At 47.7% G+C, this 19,386-nt stretch overlaps 1 protein-coding gene across 9 annotated transcripts in view; it reads left to right on the top strand.

Moving 5' to 3' along the window:
• SYNE3 (spectrin repeat containing nuclear envelope family member 3) overlaps positions 1–19,386 on the top strand; it is a 115,933-nt gene that overhangs the window by 59,684 nt on the left and 36,863 nt on the right. For all 9 annotated transcript variants that reach the window (XR_014466226.1, XM_083166570.1, XM_083166573.1 and 6 more), the window contains exons 5-7: positions 1,817–1,975; positions 16,185–16,529; positions 17,428–17,564. Coding sequence is in view for 8 of the 9 variants with exons in the window: in XM_083166570.1 (XP_083022696.1) it covers positions 1,817–1,975; positions 16,185–16,529; positions 17,428–17,564 (641 nt within the window). In the remaining variant the exon portion in view is untranslated. The remainder of the gene's footprint in view (positions 1–1,816; positions 1,976–16,184; positions 16,530–17,427; positions 17,565–19,386) is intronic.

Below are 19,386 nucleotides of genomic sequence, written 5' to 3'. Positions count from 1 at the left end.
ATGTAACTGTGACAGGGAAGGTGGCCCCTCTCAGCTCTGGGCCCCATAGCAGCTGCACCCCCTGCACCTATGGTAGCTACACCCTGTATATACCACATGTAACTGTGACAGGGAAGGTGGCCCCTCTCAGCTCTGGGCCCCATAGCAGCTGCACCCCCTGCACCTATGGTAGTTATACCCCTGTATATACCACATGTAACTTTGACAGGGAATGTGGCCCCTCTCAGCTCTGGACCCCATAGCAGCTGCACTCCCTGCACCTATGGTAGTTACACCCCTGTATATAACACATGTAACTGTGACAGGGAAGGTGGCCCCTCTCAGCATTGGCCCCATAGCAGCTGCACTCCCTGCACCTGGGTTGGGATAAATAGGTCGACAAGCATTGGGTCGCCACCACTAGGTCGACATGGGTTAAGGTCAACATGGAACTAGGTCGACATGGGTCTAAGTCGACGTGACATTAGGTCGACAGTCAAAAGGTCGACATGGGGGTTTTCCATTGTTTTTTTCCCCCTGAATGTCGACATGGACACAGTTTGAAGTGCGCTGCGCTCGGCACACTATTTTATTCTCCCACCACGCCCTAGTGCAGTGGTTCCCAAACTGTGTGCCGTGGCTCCCTGGGGTGCCTTGGGACACTTGCAGGGGTGCCTTGGGTTGGTGGTACAAGACCAACTAAAATTATTTATGGTCAATAATTTATGGACAAAACCAGTTCTGGTGACTGCCAATCATAAATTATCTGTACAAACAGAACCCTTTACAATATAACTGAACCTCAGAATCACATATAAACAGGGTACAATAGGGTGCCATGATTCAAAAAAGATTGGGAACCCCTGCCCTAGTGGATGGTAGGGCATGAAATACCACCTGTCGGCTCAAAAAACAGTGAAAAACCACGTCGACCTTTTGCCTGTCGTCCTTGCCCATGGTGACCTAATGTTTGCGTCGACCTAGTGTCATGTCGACATAGACCCATGTGCTCAAAGTCCCCCTACAGATCTGCTCCTCAGACACAGTGCGATGTGCTGGCACTTAGTAGTTGTACTGTCAGTATAAGATGAGGACTAGAGCATAAATGCATGCAGTTGGTAGAGAGATATAGGCCTCTGCCTAGATCAGTGGTTTTCAACCTCAGTTCTCAAGACCCCCCCACAGTTCACATTTGCGAGGTCACCCAGCAGGTGCACAGGTGCACTCATTACTCACTGACACATTTTAAAAGATCTACAGGTGGAGCTAATTATTTCACTTGTGATTCTTTGAGGAGACCCGGAAAACATGCACTGTGGGGGTTATTCTGATTAACTCGGAAAGGCACAATCACTCTCTAATGGACAAAACCATGTGCACTGCAGGCGGGGCAGATGTAACATTTGTAGAGAGAATTAGATTTGGCTGGGGGGTGTACTTCAAACTGTTCTCTATATTGCAGTGTAAAAATAAAGCAGCCAGTATTTACCTTGCACAGAAACAATAAAACGCCCAAATCTAACTCTCTCTGCACACGTTACATCAGCCCCACCTGCAGTGCAGCATGGTTTTGTCCATTAGGGAGTGATTGTGCCTTTCCGAGTGAATCAGAATAAGCCCCTATGTGGGGTCCTGTGGTCTATATTATTATATGTTGTGATTGTATATATACAGAAAAGAAAAATACAGACACTTTCGTTTGCAGCGATTAAGCGCACAGTCAATCCAAGAAAACCCGTTTATGCCATGATTGTATATATATATATCCGTCACTGCGCTTCTTATGTTACTGGAACCGACCAGAGTTTGCGCTGTTTACCTTGTTTTCTGTTTGCAGGAGAGAGTGACACGTCTTGAGAAGACCTTTAAAGACCACGAGGCTTACGATACGGACGTCACTCATTTCAAATCTTGGCTAAATACTGTGATCGAAAAACTGAAATTCTGCGTTGGAGCAGCCTCCAATTCAACAGAGAACAGACTCAACATGATACGGGTACGTAGAGTACTGACCAGTCCGAGCTCTGGTGCCTCAGCACTGAGATACAGACCAGAGTGTGCAAGAAGCACCAGTCCTGGACAAAAGATTTCAGGCAAGCGCACATCTTTACCAAAGATTTTTCTTAAGATCCCGTGTGCGTTCCTATGAATCTTTTGTTAAATCTTCTGATCTTTCATGCAGCACGTAAGATCAGAAGATCTAGCAAAAGATCCACGGCAGCGCTTCGACCGAAATCGGACGATTTCCGACCGATATATCGATAAATCGGCCAAAAAATCGTTCTACTGTGTGGGCACCTTAACTCTCTTTGCACATGTTACATCTGCCCCACCTGCAGTGCACTTGGTTTTGCCCATTTTGAGAACAAATTTGTACTGCGATCAGGTCTGAATAAGGGCCACTATGCCACATTTAATTGATATTGCTTATATTGGCCTTTCTGAGCGATGTCTGTCACCCAGAATGATGCGTGGTCCCACAGGATATCGCTAACGATATCGCTCAGTGTGTATTCCCTATATCCTTAACTTCATTACGAGATGATTTGTCCTCCGTTTGTAAAGTCAGCCAGGACTTACTTTTCATTTCAACGTTATCCATTAGGGGGCGCCTGAAACTCGCCTAAAAGTGTTTGCTCTGGGGGTTTGCACATGCGCAGCCCCGATTATTGGGGATAGGGAGGAATTTGCACCCGAGCAATCAGGTCTGAATCGGCCCTTTAGTGTGTACGCACCTTTAGTGTTGCATTTTGGCTACGTTCTGTGTCTGATTGTATTCTAAGTAAGGAAGTATTCTACCAATTGAACACTTGGGGGCGCTGTTTTATTGAAGCCTGTGGGCGTAATTCAGCAGGGATGGCTAATCTGACTGCGAGTACCTGGCCGCCGCCCAGACAGAAAGAGGAAACGCCCCCATGCAAATCTACAAATGAATTGCAAAACTAGCGCAGATCGCTATCCAGTCACATGACCAAACACAAATCGCAAACTATCAAACAGTTTTTGCTGTGTGTACAAATGTGCGTAGCGCTGAGGCTTCCGCTAACCTGCGACTGAGACAGACCGAACGAGGCCAGTGAGTTTTGGTCATCTTCCAAAGAGACAGTCAGTAAACGCTGCTTAGAACTGCAGTATACTTTGCCTTCCAGTAACATGGATAGATGCAGAACTGGCGGCTTGTGTAATTACACATCCGTGATGCTCAGCTGGCTGGGTAGCAGGCGAGGGGAAGGTGACTTTTCCTGTATTGTGCGATTATCAGTGACAGCTTGCCATGTGCATAATAAGTGTTAGAGGTATGCTGCCACACCTAGGTAGAGGTGCAGGCAGCACAGTGCTGATGTGTGTATTTGTGTGTGTTATAAACACTGCACACACCCTTCGCATTGACATCATAGACCTAGGACATTCCTGCGCACCGGTAATTCTGCTCTTAAAGAGAAAGAAGCCTTTATTTGCTGCAGTGAAAAAAGTGCAGTTACTGTACAGAAATATTGATAGGACCATGCTTACCGCACTGTCCCTTTAAACCAGAACACACAAAGATTACACAGGTTCTGTGACTGCTTAAAACCAGGTTTGACATCAGCCAGCCACAGAACCTGTGTAATTCACCAATGTCCCAGATTAAAGGGACAATGGGGGAAATTTACTAAAGGAAATTTGTAAAAAAAAAAATAGGTGTATTTGTATCCAGAAATACACTTATTTTTGACATTTACTATCCCGAAAATACGGCAATTCATATTCGTATTGATGTGCTATCAATACGAATTGCCGTATTTTCGGGATAGTAAATGTCAAAAATAAGTGTATTTCTGGATACAAATACACCTACTTTTTACAAATTTCCCCCAATATGTCACGTCGCGGTAAAGACCTCAGATTCGCAAAGTTCCAGGCTGATTCCTGTCTCTGCACTGGATGATGTGTTGTTTCGTATCTCTTATATATTTAGCCAGATCTGTCACTCATCCCCTGTGTGTGTAATGTTCCCGCCCAGCGTTGTACACAAACCCGCCCCCCCTAGGGAAAAGAACAGTGTGATACACACCACCACCCCCTTGACATCACCTCCCCCGGGGCTACAGTACATGCCCACCATCCACCATTACTCCACAGCCACCAGATGACACTACGCGCCCCCCCTCCCGTGATTCCCGACACCCCCCTCCTCCTGCGATTCCCGGACCCCCACGTCCCCCCTTCCCGCGATTTCAAATCATCGATGGTTTATGGCCGATGTTGAATACTTTTGCCATTGATGTGGGAGGACCAGATGGTTTCCCTACATTGATGGCAAAGTAGAACCGATCAAGTTTCACATTTTTTTAAGGTGCCAGGACACAGAGCATGAAGTCCCGCCACCAAGTTCTGATTGACCTACGGCCTATTCAGTCAGATATAATGGATGACCATCGATAGCTACAACAATCGATGGTTATCCAAGTAATATTTTACTACTAACGATGGCAGGGTGCAAAATCGCCATCAATGGCATCTGCACCAATGGCCATCCCTACTCTGCAACAGCCAAAAACCTTTACTACCCCTCATGCCCACACAACCCTATCACTGCACTGCCTCCTGTTCTCCTGCCCCGTAACTTCCGCCAGTGGGGACCCGCTCAAACTGTGTTGCCCACATTCACCTATCATGCTTTACCGCCCAGCCTCCTGCTCTCATGCACCCTAACTCCCACCCAGTAGGAGGAGACACTGACTCACTAACACGCTGGACCCTCACCCACTGGCAGAAGCTGCACAGTGTCCCCCACCCTCCTCTTTACTCCCCCTTATGCCCACACACTCCTATCACTACCCAGCCTCCTGTTTTCCTGTGTCGTGACCTCCGCCAGTGGGGAGACGCTGATTTAAAAACACCCTACTATACTATTGCACACAAACACACACACCTAAACAACACGCACACAACCCTCCACACCCACAAATGTCACTGTACCCTCCACACTATCAATGTACATCTTACTCTGTAATCGCTTTTTAATTAAACAAAACAATACACACCCCCTTCCAAATCATATGCTCTCTATTTAACACATTTCACCTATAACTCAAGTTGCAATACAGGCATCTTACATACAATTCTAACCATATTTCTCACAATACAAACATTCACAAATTAAGGGGGCGCAGCCCCTTACGCCGGTGTGAAGTGCGCCCGTAGGGCTCGATGAAACACATAGTGTACTAATGAGGAGGAAGATTATAAGCGCCAAATGTTTTTGGAGATATTGCTCTTTTTAATCAACTAATTGCTGGTTTATTGGTGGTATAAAACATGACGGTACTTGTATACTATCACGGCTCCCATCGCATGCCATATGTAATGGCATGCGATGCGATGCGGTTTTACCGGGTTTTTAATGCATTTGTGAGAAAAATCGCATGCCATGCGATGGCATGCGATTTTGATCACAAATGCATCCAAATGCCTTTAAATTAGTAGTAAACATGTGAAATGCACCCCAAATGTAATTTTTCACACTGTACCACCCCCACTATCAATGCCAACCCGAAGCGTGGCGAGTGCAGCGAGCCCGCGAGGGGCGGAGGTACGCGTCCTATGACCTTTTCATACCCCCACTATCCACGTCGGCGTGGAGTTGAGAATAGAAAGTGTCGAGCCCGAAGCGTGGCGAGCGGATGGGGATACCTTCACAGGTATCCGTGTCCCCTTGCGGGCTTCACAGGTATCCGCGTCCCCTCGCTGCGCTCGCCACGCTTTCTATACTCAACTCCACGCCGACGTGGATAGTGGGGGTATGAAAAGTGGGGGTGATAGTGGGGGTGGTACAGTGTGAAAAATGACATTTGGGGTGCATTTGACATGATTTTAACACATGTCCATGATTTTTGAGAACGATGCCCATCGTGGGAGCCGTGATACTACACAAGTACCAACATGACCACTGTACAAAAAAGCAAAAGAACAAGAAATTCGGTTCTTTATGGTGCAAGTTTTTTTAAAGGATGTGTTCAGGAGGTATGAAAATCAGTGGCGCCAGAACGGGGGGGGCGAGGGGGCAGCTTGCCCCCCCCCCCCCAAATTATTACTGAGGCGCGCTATCGGATTCTTGCTCGGCGGGCGGGCGGCTGATTAATCAGTAATATAGGCGGGCGGGCGGTGGGCTGATTAAGCTTGATTCAGCCTCGCACCAGTCCGCCTATATTACTGATTAATCACAGCCTCCCGCCCGCCGAGCAAGAAGAATCATATCAGCCGCCCGCCCACATGGATGGATGGCTGCTGCTGCTGCTGCGGGGAGATGTTGACTACACGCGCCCGCCAATCAGTGGCTGTGGATGTGATGTGTGTCCACAGTGATTGGCGGGCGGTAGGGAGGAAGACTGGTGGATCAGTGCATGGGCGGGACTGGAGCATCCTAAAACAGCCGCAGCAGCAGCCATCACGCTGTGCTGCCGCCCACAACTAAAACTGTGTAAAGGTAAATGCTGCTCCTCTCGCCCTCCCTGCAGTGACTGACAGATCCAGGGGTTGTAATTTACCCCTGGATTCACACCAAAACAGGTTTATGTGATTAGCTCTGATTATCATCATAATATAGTATATGCCGCTGCCCTGTGTATAATGCCCACATGTATATGCCGCTGCCCTGTGTATAATGCCCACATGTATATGCCGCTGCCCTGTGTATAATGCCCACATGTATATGCCGCTGCCCTGTGTATAATGCCCACATGTATATGCCGCTGCCCTGTGTATAATGCCCACATGTATATGCCGCTGCCTGTGTGTATAATGCCCACATGTATATGCCGCTGCCCTGTGTATAATGCCCATGTGTATATGCCGCTGCCCTGTGTATAATGCCCACATGTATATGCCGCTGCCCTGTGTATAATGCCCACATGTATATGCTGCTGCCCTGTGTATAATGCCCACATGTATATGCCGCTGCCCTGTGTATAATGCCCACATGTATATGCCGCTGCCCGTGTGTATAATGCCCACATGTATATGCCGCTGCCCTGTGTATAATGCCCATGTGTATATGCCGCTGCCCTGTGTATAATGCCCACATGTATATGCCGCTGCCCGTGTGTATAATGCCCACATGTATATGCCGCTGCCCTGTGTATAATGCCCACGAGTATATGCCACTACCCTGTGTATAATGCCCACATGTATATGCCGCTGCCCGTATGTATAATGCCCACATGTATATGCCGCTGCCCTGTGTATAATGCCCATGTGTATATGCCGCTGCCCTGTGTATAATGCCCATGTGTATATGCCGCTGCCCTGTGTATAATGCCCACGAGTATATGCCACTACCCTGTGTATAATGCCCACATGTATATGCCGCTGCCCTGTGTATAATGCCCATGTGTATATGCCGCTGCCCTGTGTATAATGCCCATGTGTATATGCCACTGCCCTGTGTATAATGCCCATGTGTATATGCCATTGCCCTGTCTATAATGTCCATGGGTATATGCCGCTGCCCTGTGTATAATGTCCATGGGTATATGCCGCTGCCCTGTGTATAATGCCCATGTGTATATGCCGCTGCCCTGTGTATAATGCCCACGTGTATATGCCGCTGCCAGTGTGTATAGTGCCTGGGGGTAACATATAGCAATTTAGGGGGCGCCAAAATGAGATTATATCTTGCCCCCCCCCAACCTAAAAACGTTTCAGCGCCCCTGATGAAAATCAAACTTCTTATGTCTGTTTAAATACATTGATCTCATTAGAATGTTAGCCTGAAGTAGTGCGTAAATGGCAATAGGCAGGGGTTGACTGGGAGTCAAAAAGTGGTCTCGTGGTAGATGGGGCCACATAGAAGAAGGTGGTATCAGTAAGTTAACTTACTTTCCACCACCTACCCCAGCCATCCCCTCCTACAGCCTAACCCCCTCCCCCTTCAGCCTAACCTTCCCACCACATACAGTAACCTAACCCTAATCCCCCCAACAGCCTAACCTTCCTGCAACATAGCCAAACTCTAACCCCTCTTGTTAGTGCCTAACCTTCCCTCCCCACTGCCTAACAACCCCCCCCCCCCACCCCCCGCAGCCTAACGCCAAGTCCCCCGCAAGTGCCTAAAACTAAACCCCCCGGCCTAACACTAAACCACCATGCACACTTATGACCGGGATGCCAACAGAAGGGTTTCCGGTGCCAAACTATTGACCGCAGGCCGGATGACTGACTGTTGATATTCTGACTGCTGGCATTCCCTCCATCAGGATCTTAACCGTATCCCGGTGTGCCCTTAGCATAGTTGCCGCCATTCAGCAGGTGCCGGAGTAACTAGTGTGCTAGAGGTTAACCAATGGCTTTACTCTCCACCATCTTCTCCTTCGGTGGTTCTCCCTTAAAACAGCAGCATGAAGAGGGACAGACCTCCCTGCAACTAAGACAGAGTCCTGGGTGCCTGAGACAGTCGTAACACAATTCAGAAAGTTGTCAGATAGTCTCTCTCATTTCGCTTTCTTCCAGCATCTTAACTGAGTTCCTTGGTCGGATCCTGGGATGTTGGGTCCCTGTTTCAAAAAGGGATAGATACTATTGACCTCACCACAGCATCTAATTTATAAAGAAATTATGGACTAGATCAGTGGTTCCCAACCCTGGTCCTCAAGTACCCCCAACAGTGCACGTTTTCCAGGTCACCCAGCAGGTGCACTCATTATTTAGGCACCTTTGAAAAGATCCACAGGTGGAGCTAATTATAGCACTTGTGATTCTGTGTGGAGACCTGTAAAATATGCACTGTTGGGGGTACTTGAGGACCAGGGTTGGGAACCACTGGACTAGATGATGGCTACTTACAACTAGGAATCTGCCTTCAGCCAACAACATTAGATGAGGAGTCTTTCTTTCTTTCTTGACCTGTTTCATTTTCTTTGGACCTGTCCTCACCCAAAGTATTGACTCTTGAAGGACTCATACAACATATCGCGTGTAGATAGAAGGTATATGAGACTTCCGCTTCCGCCCTCCTATGAAGCGGTACTAGGGGAGAGCTGCTCCGCTGCCAAGGCCGCTTACACCGCTCCCTATCCTGGCACTCAGCCTCCCAGCACCCGCCCGCCACCACCGCTGATACCCGCTGACCCACCCTGCACGAAGCACTACTTTAGCGCTATGCCCGCACCCACCATGAAGAAGAATAAGGAGAAGGAACGCCAGGCTCAGGAAGCCAAGATGGCGGCGGAGGCCACAGCACGCCGCGCTGCCCCAGCATCTCCCAGCGCACACACCCAGGGACACCCTTCTCCCATGGCACCCTCCCAGACAACAGGGGTAATTGACCCCCACAGTGAGTACCCAGACCAGGACAGATCACTCCCTGCACCCACCGCCCCGGTCACCTATGGGGACATGGTGGCGGCAATAAGAACAGCCATAGGTCCCCTGCTTGAAGTGCAAACGGCCACCATTAATAAACAGATTGACCAGCTCCAGCAGAGAATGCTGGCAAATGAACAAACCGCTGGCTCTAACTTTGCAGACATAGTGGAGCTTAAGCAGTCCCTGCAGACGGCCACCAAAGAAATAGGCTACCTGCATAACAAGGTCCAAGACCTTGAGAACCGATCCAGAAGGTGCAACCTCAGGGTGATCGGACTCCCAGAGACAGTAAAAGGACAGGATCTCTGACTTTATTAGGATAACTCTGGCCGAATTATTGCAAATTACTGTTGGATGCACAGATCTTATTATAGAGCGTGCACATCGTCTAGGCTCACTGCGGCCACAAGAGGGAGCCAGACCCAGGGCAGTGATATTTAAACCTCTGAATTTTCTGCATAAGGAACTGATTTGGTCCACGTCACGGAGAAATAGAGACATCACCTGGCAAGGACATAAAATCCTGATCTTCCAAGACTATTCGGCAGAACTTTCAAAATCCCGCAGAGACTTTGCCCCGATCTGTGCTAAACTAATCAAAGAGGGTACAAAGTTTGCGATGCTCTACCCAGCGAGACTAGGCATATTTGAGGGAAATTCCTATAAGGATTTCACATCACATTTCGATGCGGAGACGTACCTCTGACGTAATCTGACGCGGCACCACACCACGCTTCGAGCTGGGCTGAAGATTCTTCACCAGCTAATTATCTTTTCCCCACCAACTTCAGCTCAGGAAGGGACAATCTAGGAACGACACACTATACCGACCGAAGGCATTACTGACAGTATCTGGACTGGTACCAGCTTTCAGTTTATTGTTTGAGTTGTATGGTACCCCAGCACCAGCCAGACATGGGCATGATTATATTCCAAATACTGGGTCTCACCCATAGGCTAAAACGCCCAGAAATGCAAGACCGCTTCTGCCAAAGTCGCTCCATCTCCCCTTTTTACACCCCTCCCCCCCCCCTTTCCCCTTAAACATATTGCCTGTGGCGGGCGCAATGCGCAAAAGAAAAGCCCGGTTTTCTCTCTTTACATAAGCGGTTGGCTTATTGGTTAAGGAGCATACACTCCCTAATATGTTTGCATGTCTGAGAAGATGTGTATGTTATTTTACTTGTTTCTTGGAAGTCTTATCAAAAATAGATTTCCCCCCCCCATCCCCCCCCTTCTCCCCCTCATCCTTCTACAGCATCACTGCGGCCACAAGAGGGAGCCAGACCCAGGGCAGTGATATTTAAACCTCTGAATTTTCTGCATAAGGAACTGATTTGGTCCACGTCACGGAGAAATAGAGACATCACCTGGCAAGGACATAAAATCCTGATCTTCCAAGACTATTCGGCAGAACTTTCAAAATCCCGCAGAGACTTTGCCCCGATCTGTGCTAAACTAATCAAAGAGGGTACAAAGTTTGCGATGCTCTACCCAGCGAGACTAGGCATATTTGAGGGAAATTCCTATAAGGATTTCACATCACATTTCGATGCGGAGACGTACCTCAAGGAATCTGACGCGGCACCACACCACGCTTCGAGCTGGGCTGAAGATTCTTCACCAGCTAATTATCTTTTCCCCACCAACTTCAGCTCAGGAAGGGACAATCTAGGAACGACACACTATACCGACCGAAGGCATTACTGACAGTATCTGGACTGGTACCAGCTTTCAGTTTATTGTTTGAGTTGTATGGTACCCCAGCACCAGCCAGACATGGGCATGATTATATTCAAAATACTGGGTCTCACCCATAGGCTAAAACGCCCAGAAATGCAAGACCGCTTCTGCCAAAGTCGCTCCATCTCCCCTTTTTACACCCCTCCCCCCCCCCCTTTCCCCTTAAACATATTGCCTGTGGCGGGCGCAATGCGCAAAAGAAAAGCCCGGTTTTCTCTCTTTACATAAGCGGTTGGCTTATTGGTTAAGGAGCATACACTCCCTAATATGTTTGCATGTCTGAGAAGATGTGTATGTTATTTTACTTGTTTCTTGGAAGTCTTATCAAAAATAGATTCCCCCCCCCCCATCCCCCCCCTTCTCCCCCTCATCCTTCTACAGCATCAGCCCCCCCCCCCCCACCCCCCGATCAGAATTGTTACAAAGACAAAATAGTACGTTCATTATCCTTCTCATTAAGTTCACTACTTTTTATGTACCGTGATGGCAGATATTTCACTTGGTAGCTGGAATGTGGGAGGCATCAACTCCCCACAAAAATGCGAACGCATTTTAATGTATCTGAATAAGCTACATCTCGATGTTGTATGTTTGCAGGAGACCCACCTCACACAAGCCGAAACTGCAAAGCTTCAGATCCTCCAGTGGCAAATACTCTAATCGGCCTCCTACAACTCCAAAGCCAGAGGAGTCGTGGTCCTGGGTAGGAGACAGACCCCAATGTCAGCCGAAACCCTTCTATCAGACCCAGAAGGCAGGCACACTCTCTGCCGTATAACCATGGAACAAACACAATTCATCACACTAAACATATACGCCCCTAACACATACTCTAAATCCTTTTTCCAAAATATATTGAAAATCCTCACTCCATACATGCACCTCTCTATTGTCCTCTGCGGAGACTTCAGCCTGATATCACACCCTACTCTAGATAAACAGTCACCCTCGAACAGAACGCTTCCTAGATTAGGTATACCCACCCTGGCAGAGAAACTGCATCTGCTAGACATATGGAGACTGTTCCACCCCACCGACCGTGATTATACATGACTTTCGGCTGCAAAAGGAACGATGTCCCGTATTGACTATATGTTTCTTCTGGCCTGCTCTCCAAAATACTGACATCCCAGATAGAACCGATATCACTGTCAGACCACGCTGTATTATGGCTCAAGCTTAGATTATCCCCAGAGAAAAGTACATGCATAACCTGGCGCTGCCCTTCTTCGTTGGCAGCATCAGACTCTCTAAAACAGACAATCATACAGGCATGGGACAACTACGCTGAGGACAATAGAGACACAGCGGACACAAACCCCACACTTCTTTGGCAGGCTTCCAAGGCAGTCCTACGGGGAACAATTATATCCCACACCTCACACCAAAAGAAAACGTTAGCCAAGGAATTTACCCAAGCCCAGGAGACCCTCACGTCAAAATTTGTTAAATATAAACAAGCCCCCTCCCCTACTACTAAGCAGGAATACCAACAAGCTAAAGATTCTTTTGAAGGTTTATTTGTAAAATCAGAAACTCTATACACATTCGCCAACAACGCAAAGTTCCATAAATATGGCAATAAATCTAGCAAGTTGCTCTCAAATCTCCTAAGAGGCCACAAATCTCCATCAGTTATCCACCCACTTAAACAATCAGATGGTACTGTCACCAAAACAATGCCCAAATAGCAGCAACGATGAATAACTTCTACAGCTCACTATATTCAGCACCCACTAGTGACTTGAACCAAGCAGATGAATTTTGGAAAGATTTACCCAGATTTACCCCCTCAACTCTCACAAACGTCAGCTGAATCACTAAGCCGGGAATTCACCCTTAAAGAAGTTCAATCCGCTATTGCAGGCTTGAAATCGGGAAAAGCCCCCGGCCCGGATGGCTTGACATCAGAATATTACAAAGCACTTGCCCCAAAGATAGCCCCCATCTTAGTAAAAGTTTACAATTCCATTCTCAACACAAATAGAGCCCCACCCTTTTTCAATTCGGCCACAAATAAAATACTCCCAAAACCAGGAAGGGATCTCTCCGACCCTGGATCGTACAGACCGATATCGCTCCTCGATATCGACTATAAACTCCTGACAAAATGATTGCCGAAAGGCTGAAACACCTCTTGCCATCCCTAATTCACCCTGACCAGACAGGATTTGTAAAAGGAAGAAATCCTGTCACCAATATCAGGAAAGTGCTCTCAGTGTTGTACCACTCCCAGTTGGCCGTGTCGGGCGCCCCCCTGGCGATACTATCGCTGGATGCGGAGAAGGCGTTCGACGTGGTCCACTGGGACCACTTCCACACAGTATTACGGAAATTCTCCTTTCCTACTAGTTTAATGATCTGTTAGAGGCATTATACCAAAACTCAACTTCCAGAATTATGTGCAATGGAATTTTATCAGACCCTTTTCCCATTTTAAGAGGGACCAGACCAGGCTGCCCGCTATCACCCCTGTTATTCGCACTAGCTTTAGAACCACTAGCCATAGCCCTGCGTTAATCCCCCTTATTCAGTGGTATCCCAATAGGCCCGGTAGATCTTAGAGTTTCCTTATTCGCAGATGACATGCTGCTGTTCCTGTCCTCCCCCGAACACTCCCTGCCCGTAGCCTTCTCGATTATCCAGCAGTTCAGTTCGTTTTCAGGTTATAAAATAAACATACATAAATCCGAATTAATGATACTGAAAGCCCCCCCCCCCCCCACACTCTTCTCAGACAGAGATGACCTTAAATCCATTAAATGCAAATCCACACAATTGAAGTATCTAGGCATCCAAATACCAGCGCACATCTCAATCTCTATAACCTAAGCTATACAACGCTAATAAATAACCTCTCCAAGTCCATGGATACCTGGACGGACCTTCCGCTCTCCCTGCTGGGGAGGGTGGAGGTCATAAAATCCATGATCCTCCCAAAACTAATGTACGTTATCCAGATGCTGCCCATTAAACTGACAAACAAAGACATCCAAAGATTAAACTCCCGAATGGCGCAGTTCTTGTGGAACAAGAAAAAAGCAAAAATTGCATTCCATAAATTGCACCTACCCAAATCCCTGGGTGGCCTCAATGTGCCGGATCTACATCAATACACTAAGTCTCTGCTCTGCCGCTTTGCCCTTGGATGGCTGGTAGAGATAGACACATTCTCGAATTCTGCAGTGGACTGTGCCATGTTTACACCATATTCCCCTGGGCCCTTCTACATACACCCCGCGCACAAATTCCCCCCCCCACATTTTCAACAACCCTCTTTTTACTGACACACACAAGGCTTGGTGGTCTGTCTCCCGCTTACTTAAACTGGACCCTCAAACATCCCCCTGGCTTCCCATATGGGGAAACCCTGTGTTCACGCCTGGGGTGAACAATTCCATATTCTATAGGCTCAAACATAAAGGCCTAAAGGAAGATGACACAGGTGTTTGACCCTGGAGGAAGAATATATTCTATATCTGAACTGCAGCAAATGTTCGGTCTACCTTCGAGCAGTTCCTTCTCCCTCCATCCGCTGCGACACTATGCACTCTTACTCCCCAAACCTTACTTACAAACCAAATTGTACGAGAAGTGGAATAACCCAATTACTAAGCTCCAGACTGGGATGTTCAAAAACAAACATCTATGGTCAACTCTCGTCATTGCCCGCTGAGCGAGTATGGAAAGAAATAACGAATAAATGGTCAAGGGACATTCCTTTATTAAATGATTGTGACACGATTTTTAAACATTACCTCAAAACACTGAAAATATTAAGATCCTTAGTCCTTCGAGAGGTGCATGTGAAGTTTATTCACAGGGCATACATTTTGCAGCAGCAAAGGAGTCGTTTTGTCCTAGAGGAGACGGGGAACTGCTTGAAGTGCAAAACAGGTACGGGCTCCCTTTTTCATAACTGAATAATTCTGGTATAAATGACTGTATTTTATTAAGCGTAACCTCCACATCCAACTAAAGTTAGATCCCATCCCCATGCTATTTGCAAACTTTGACAATTGGAATATCCTACCAGCAGACGCCCATCTGCTGCCCCTGCTCACCCTGATAGTAACGGTGGCTAAGAAAGTGATTCTGAACTCATGGATTAGACCCCATATTCCTAATATTGCAGAAGTGGAATCGCTACTATTAAAATGCATGTACTATGACAGATTCGATGTAATACAACACACCGAGGTATCCTCTTCGAGATTCTACCGCATATGGAGGCCATTTATAGATAGTCGCCCACAAATATTACGAGACGCCATCTATAGAACATTAGAAACTCCCTCGGATATGTCTGGGTAACAACACCTACTGCTACATAAAGTAAGAATAAAGATGCTGCCCCCCCCCCATATAAAATATTCTCCTTTAAGTTAATGTTAATTGTTTGACTTTATTTACAATGAAAAAGTCAGTTCAGATACCTCTCTAATTAAGCGGTTCCACAAGTTCCAGAGGCAGGCCTCATTGATCTGTAAACTAAAACCCATATATGTGAAAATCTTATATGTATGTTAACAATTTCAAAAGACTTGAAACCGTACTTTGTAACCATTTACATGTAAAGTTTATTGTAGGTTCCACTTGGTATCTGTCTGAAATAAACAGAATTTTAAAAAAATAAAGGAAGGTATATCAGGGTTGCCGATCCTCCCGGAATTTCCGGGAGTCTCCCGAAAATCGGGTCCTCCTCCCGGCCCCCCGGAAGGGTGGGCAACCCTCCCGGATTCAGGGGGGACCCCCGCTGTCCCCCGGACCCGCAATCCTCGGGTCTCAGAGGAGGGGGCGGAGCTAAAATGACACAATTGCGTCATTTTAGCCCCGCCCCCATCCACAGAGATCCCTGAATTCGCTGGTTTAACAGCATGGGGCGGGGCTTAGTGATGTCATGCTTAAGCCCCGCCCCCTGAGCAGCTACTGAATTTCTCCTCTCCGGGCTTCTCCCGGAGAGGAGAATAAGAAAGTCGGCAACTCTGAGGTATATGAATAGGAGGTACAGAGTCTTTTAACTTGATTCACAATTGAATTATTTGAAGGGCTAAACTATAATCCTTTGCCACAACTTGAACATGGTCAATTATTCTCCATCTCTCTCGCTATTGCAGGAAATCGGCAAAGATGTAGAAATTGGGGAGAAACAGTTGGAGGCCTTGGATGGAAAGTCATCGGAGGTGATTAGGAACACGTCCCCTCTCGGGGCTGAAAAAATCTATAAGGAACTGGAAGAACTGCGCCGAACTCTGGCAGAACTAAAACTAATGAACAGCGAAGAAGAGGAGAGTCTACTGAAGACGTACAACTCGGAGAACGCCTTTCTCCTGCTTGCCCAGCAACTGCAGGCCAACATCGCAGAGTTTAGGAAAGCCATCCAGAGGTTGGAGGAGAGTCTAGAGTGTGGAGAGCGGGTGAAGAGTGAAGATGAGTTACTAGCACTGTGGAGAACATTGAACGTGAGTTTTCTACTAATTTAAGTTTTTGGAAACCTTTTTGACTTCTGGGCTTAATTACGGCACTGAGGTGGGTTTGGCGACAGAAATGATGGTTAGCAGAACTGGAAGCAGACGGCAAACAGAAACTGTTGCCTATTGTAGATTGCAACATCGTGGATCTCTTCTGTCGGGGGTTGTACTTGTCAGTAGGGGAAATCTCTGGGGAACCTACACACCACCCACTAGTGTCTGATTCTAGACAGGGCGCCGGAGTTCTATATTGTTACGATATCACAGACATATCGCTGGTACACTTCAGTCGACACACCCACAATATGTCAGCCGCTCAGAGAAAAGCCAGATATAGCGAGCGGGGGGGGGCGTGGGGTGCTGGCCAGGGGCATTAGCATATGCATCCACCCAGCGTTTTATGGGCGTTCCCAAGAAAACGCTGGGTGTACATATGGTATAATATATTACATACTGCACTATATATATATATATATATATATATATATCTTATACACCAGTACTGGCACATGTAATCTCCTCACCCCACACCACTCCCAGCCCAGCAGTAGATGAGGTCAGAGGGTTCTGGGCACAGCCTGTGCAGGGTGAGGGAGGAGTGAGCACGGGGCCCCACCATGATGCGCTGGATATAAAGCAGCTGAGATTGGTTTCTGTTATGTGAATAAGCCCACACCATGTTCTTTAGCATCCATGTTGTCTGCAGGCTATGTCATCTCAAATGTTTGGCCACACCCACTGCACTGGCTGGCCACACCCCTTATCCATGAATCTCTTGTACAGCATTCCCCTGGTGGGCCCTTCATGTCCCAGTACCATCATTTTATGATTTGTCAGACCTAGTCATTCCGATCCCCTATAATAATATCACCCATCGTATTTTGTGAAGGTCACCAAGTCTGCATTAGCTGCAGAAGAGGCCAAGGCTGAGAGGGTGAAAGTCCAGCTGAAAGATCTCTTCAAATTCTCCAAGGATGTCCAGCCGCTGTCTGATGAGGTCATAGCTGCGATGCGCGACTACCAAAGGTTGGTACACAGATCGGGCGCTGCCTGTTGTCCGCCTCTGGTAATACCATCATACATATAAGGGGGTACCTTGGCAGTCCATAAATATTGCCTGAAGAAGCTCAGGAATGTATAAAGTAATATAACAACTACAGTAGTACATGTGTCATCCAGTGCCAATAAAATTAACTATGATGTCATCAAAAAAAAGATGACTGACATCACTGTTTGCTAATTGGTTTTGCTGAGGACTTGAATACACATTTCATTGTTATTTATTTTCGTTTCTATTTAAAAATCAGAAAATCAGTTGGCATTACCCGCTAATGACATTTGTCTTTCTATTCATCGCTCTAATCGTATTGTCTGAGATCATTTTCTTTATTCAGGATGATTGTATTACAGCCTGATTTGCTAAATGTTCTTACCAAGCATAGGATAATATCCATTGGTCTCTGACATATTCCCAGTCAGTATTCACTGTACGCTCATTCTTTGCGTGCCCGTGTGTCCCGATTGTCTCCGCACAGTCCCCTTAAGATGTAATTGGCAGGGCACATATTCCCACTAGTGACGCCAATCCCGGGACTTTTTTTTCAATCCCGGGAATTGGGATTGAAAAATTCTCAATCCTGGGATTCCTGGGATTGGCACCCCTAAAAGAAAACCACCCCTGTGCCCCACATTGACTTAGTTTTGGGGAGCAGCGGAGTGGGGCAGGTGGCAGCGGTGCAGAGGCAGGCGGCGGGTATGACGCCAGTGGTGCTTGGATCACTGCGTGTGGCGGGGAGAGGTCGGGTGGCGTGAGGGTTCCGGCGCTGGAGGTGCAGCGTGAACTGTGACCGAGCCACGCTGCCAGGCCGCACGCCGGGTCGGGTGCTCAGACACTCTGCCCAGCAATAGACTGCGTATACAGTCACTGCTGTATGTAGACAGGAGAATGCCAGCACCAAGATCCCCCCCAACACGTGTAGAATATTACTGGGAGCATTATAACTATATACAACTAATAAGCATTGTAGCCTGACATGCGATCTAGCTGTCAGTAGCACGTCGGCGCATTGCGATCCCGGCATCGGCATTCTCCTGTGCGCATAGTGACTTACGGCCTGTATTCCATATTCCATGTATCCCGCCTGTAGTCTTTAGATCCTGACATTGGCTTTTAAAGAACTGTGGGGGTAATTCAGACCTGTTTGCACGGCAGACAATTACCGATACACTACACATGCGTACGGCCCATAGTATGTATGCACGAGGCCATTTTGCTACGCACACCGTTCACAAGGGGATGGACAGGAAATAGGCGTTTGGGGCGTGGTAACTGTCAGTTTAGTGGGAGTGGTAAGAAACAATGCAGGCGTTGCCTAGGAAACCGCCGGGAAATTGCCTTTTTGCATTACACCGTCGAGGAGTCTCCGGCTACTCTGAGCGTAACAGCTGGGCCGCCGAGGGGGGCGGGTACTAATTACCTGGGGCTTGGTGGGGGCCCTGGTCCGACTCCCCTCCGCCCCTTTCCCCTCTGTCCCTCCCAGGCAGCAGCAGCAGACCTACAGCAGGCTCAGCATGAGCGTTTCACTGACAGCGCGAGAGCTCATGTAGAGCCTGCTGTCAGCACAGTACATGCTGTAGGTGTGTGCTGCTGCTGGGGGGGGGGGGGGGGGTAACAATCCCCCCTAGACTTAAGAGTGTTTTTTCACCCCTTCTAAACATTTTGGGGGTATGACCTAATCGCAGGAGGTGGCCACGCCTCCCGCGATTAGGCCACACCCCCTAAATTTTACCGCGGCCCAGCATCCCTCTCAGCTGCCCTGTCTAACAAACTCACCATCTAATGATTTTT

The sequence above is a fragment of the Crinia signifera genome, chromosome 12 (assembly GCF_055691185.1).
Source record: "Crinia signifera chromosome 12, ASM5569118v1, whole genome shotgun sequence".
Lineage (NCBI taxonomy): Eukaryota > Metazoa > Chordata > Amphibia > Anura > Myobatrachidae > Crinia > Crinia signifera.
The sequence above is the reverse complement of the archived record's forward strand: the minus strand, read 5'-3'. Positions and strand labels throughout refer to the sequence as shown.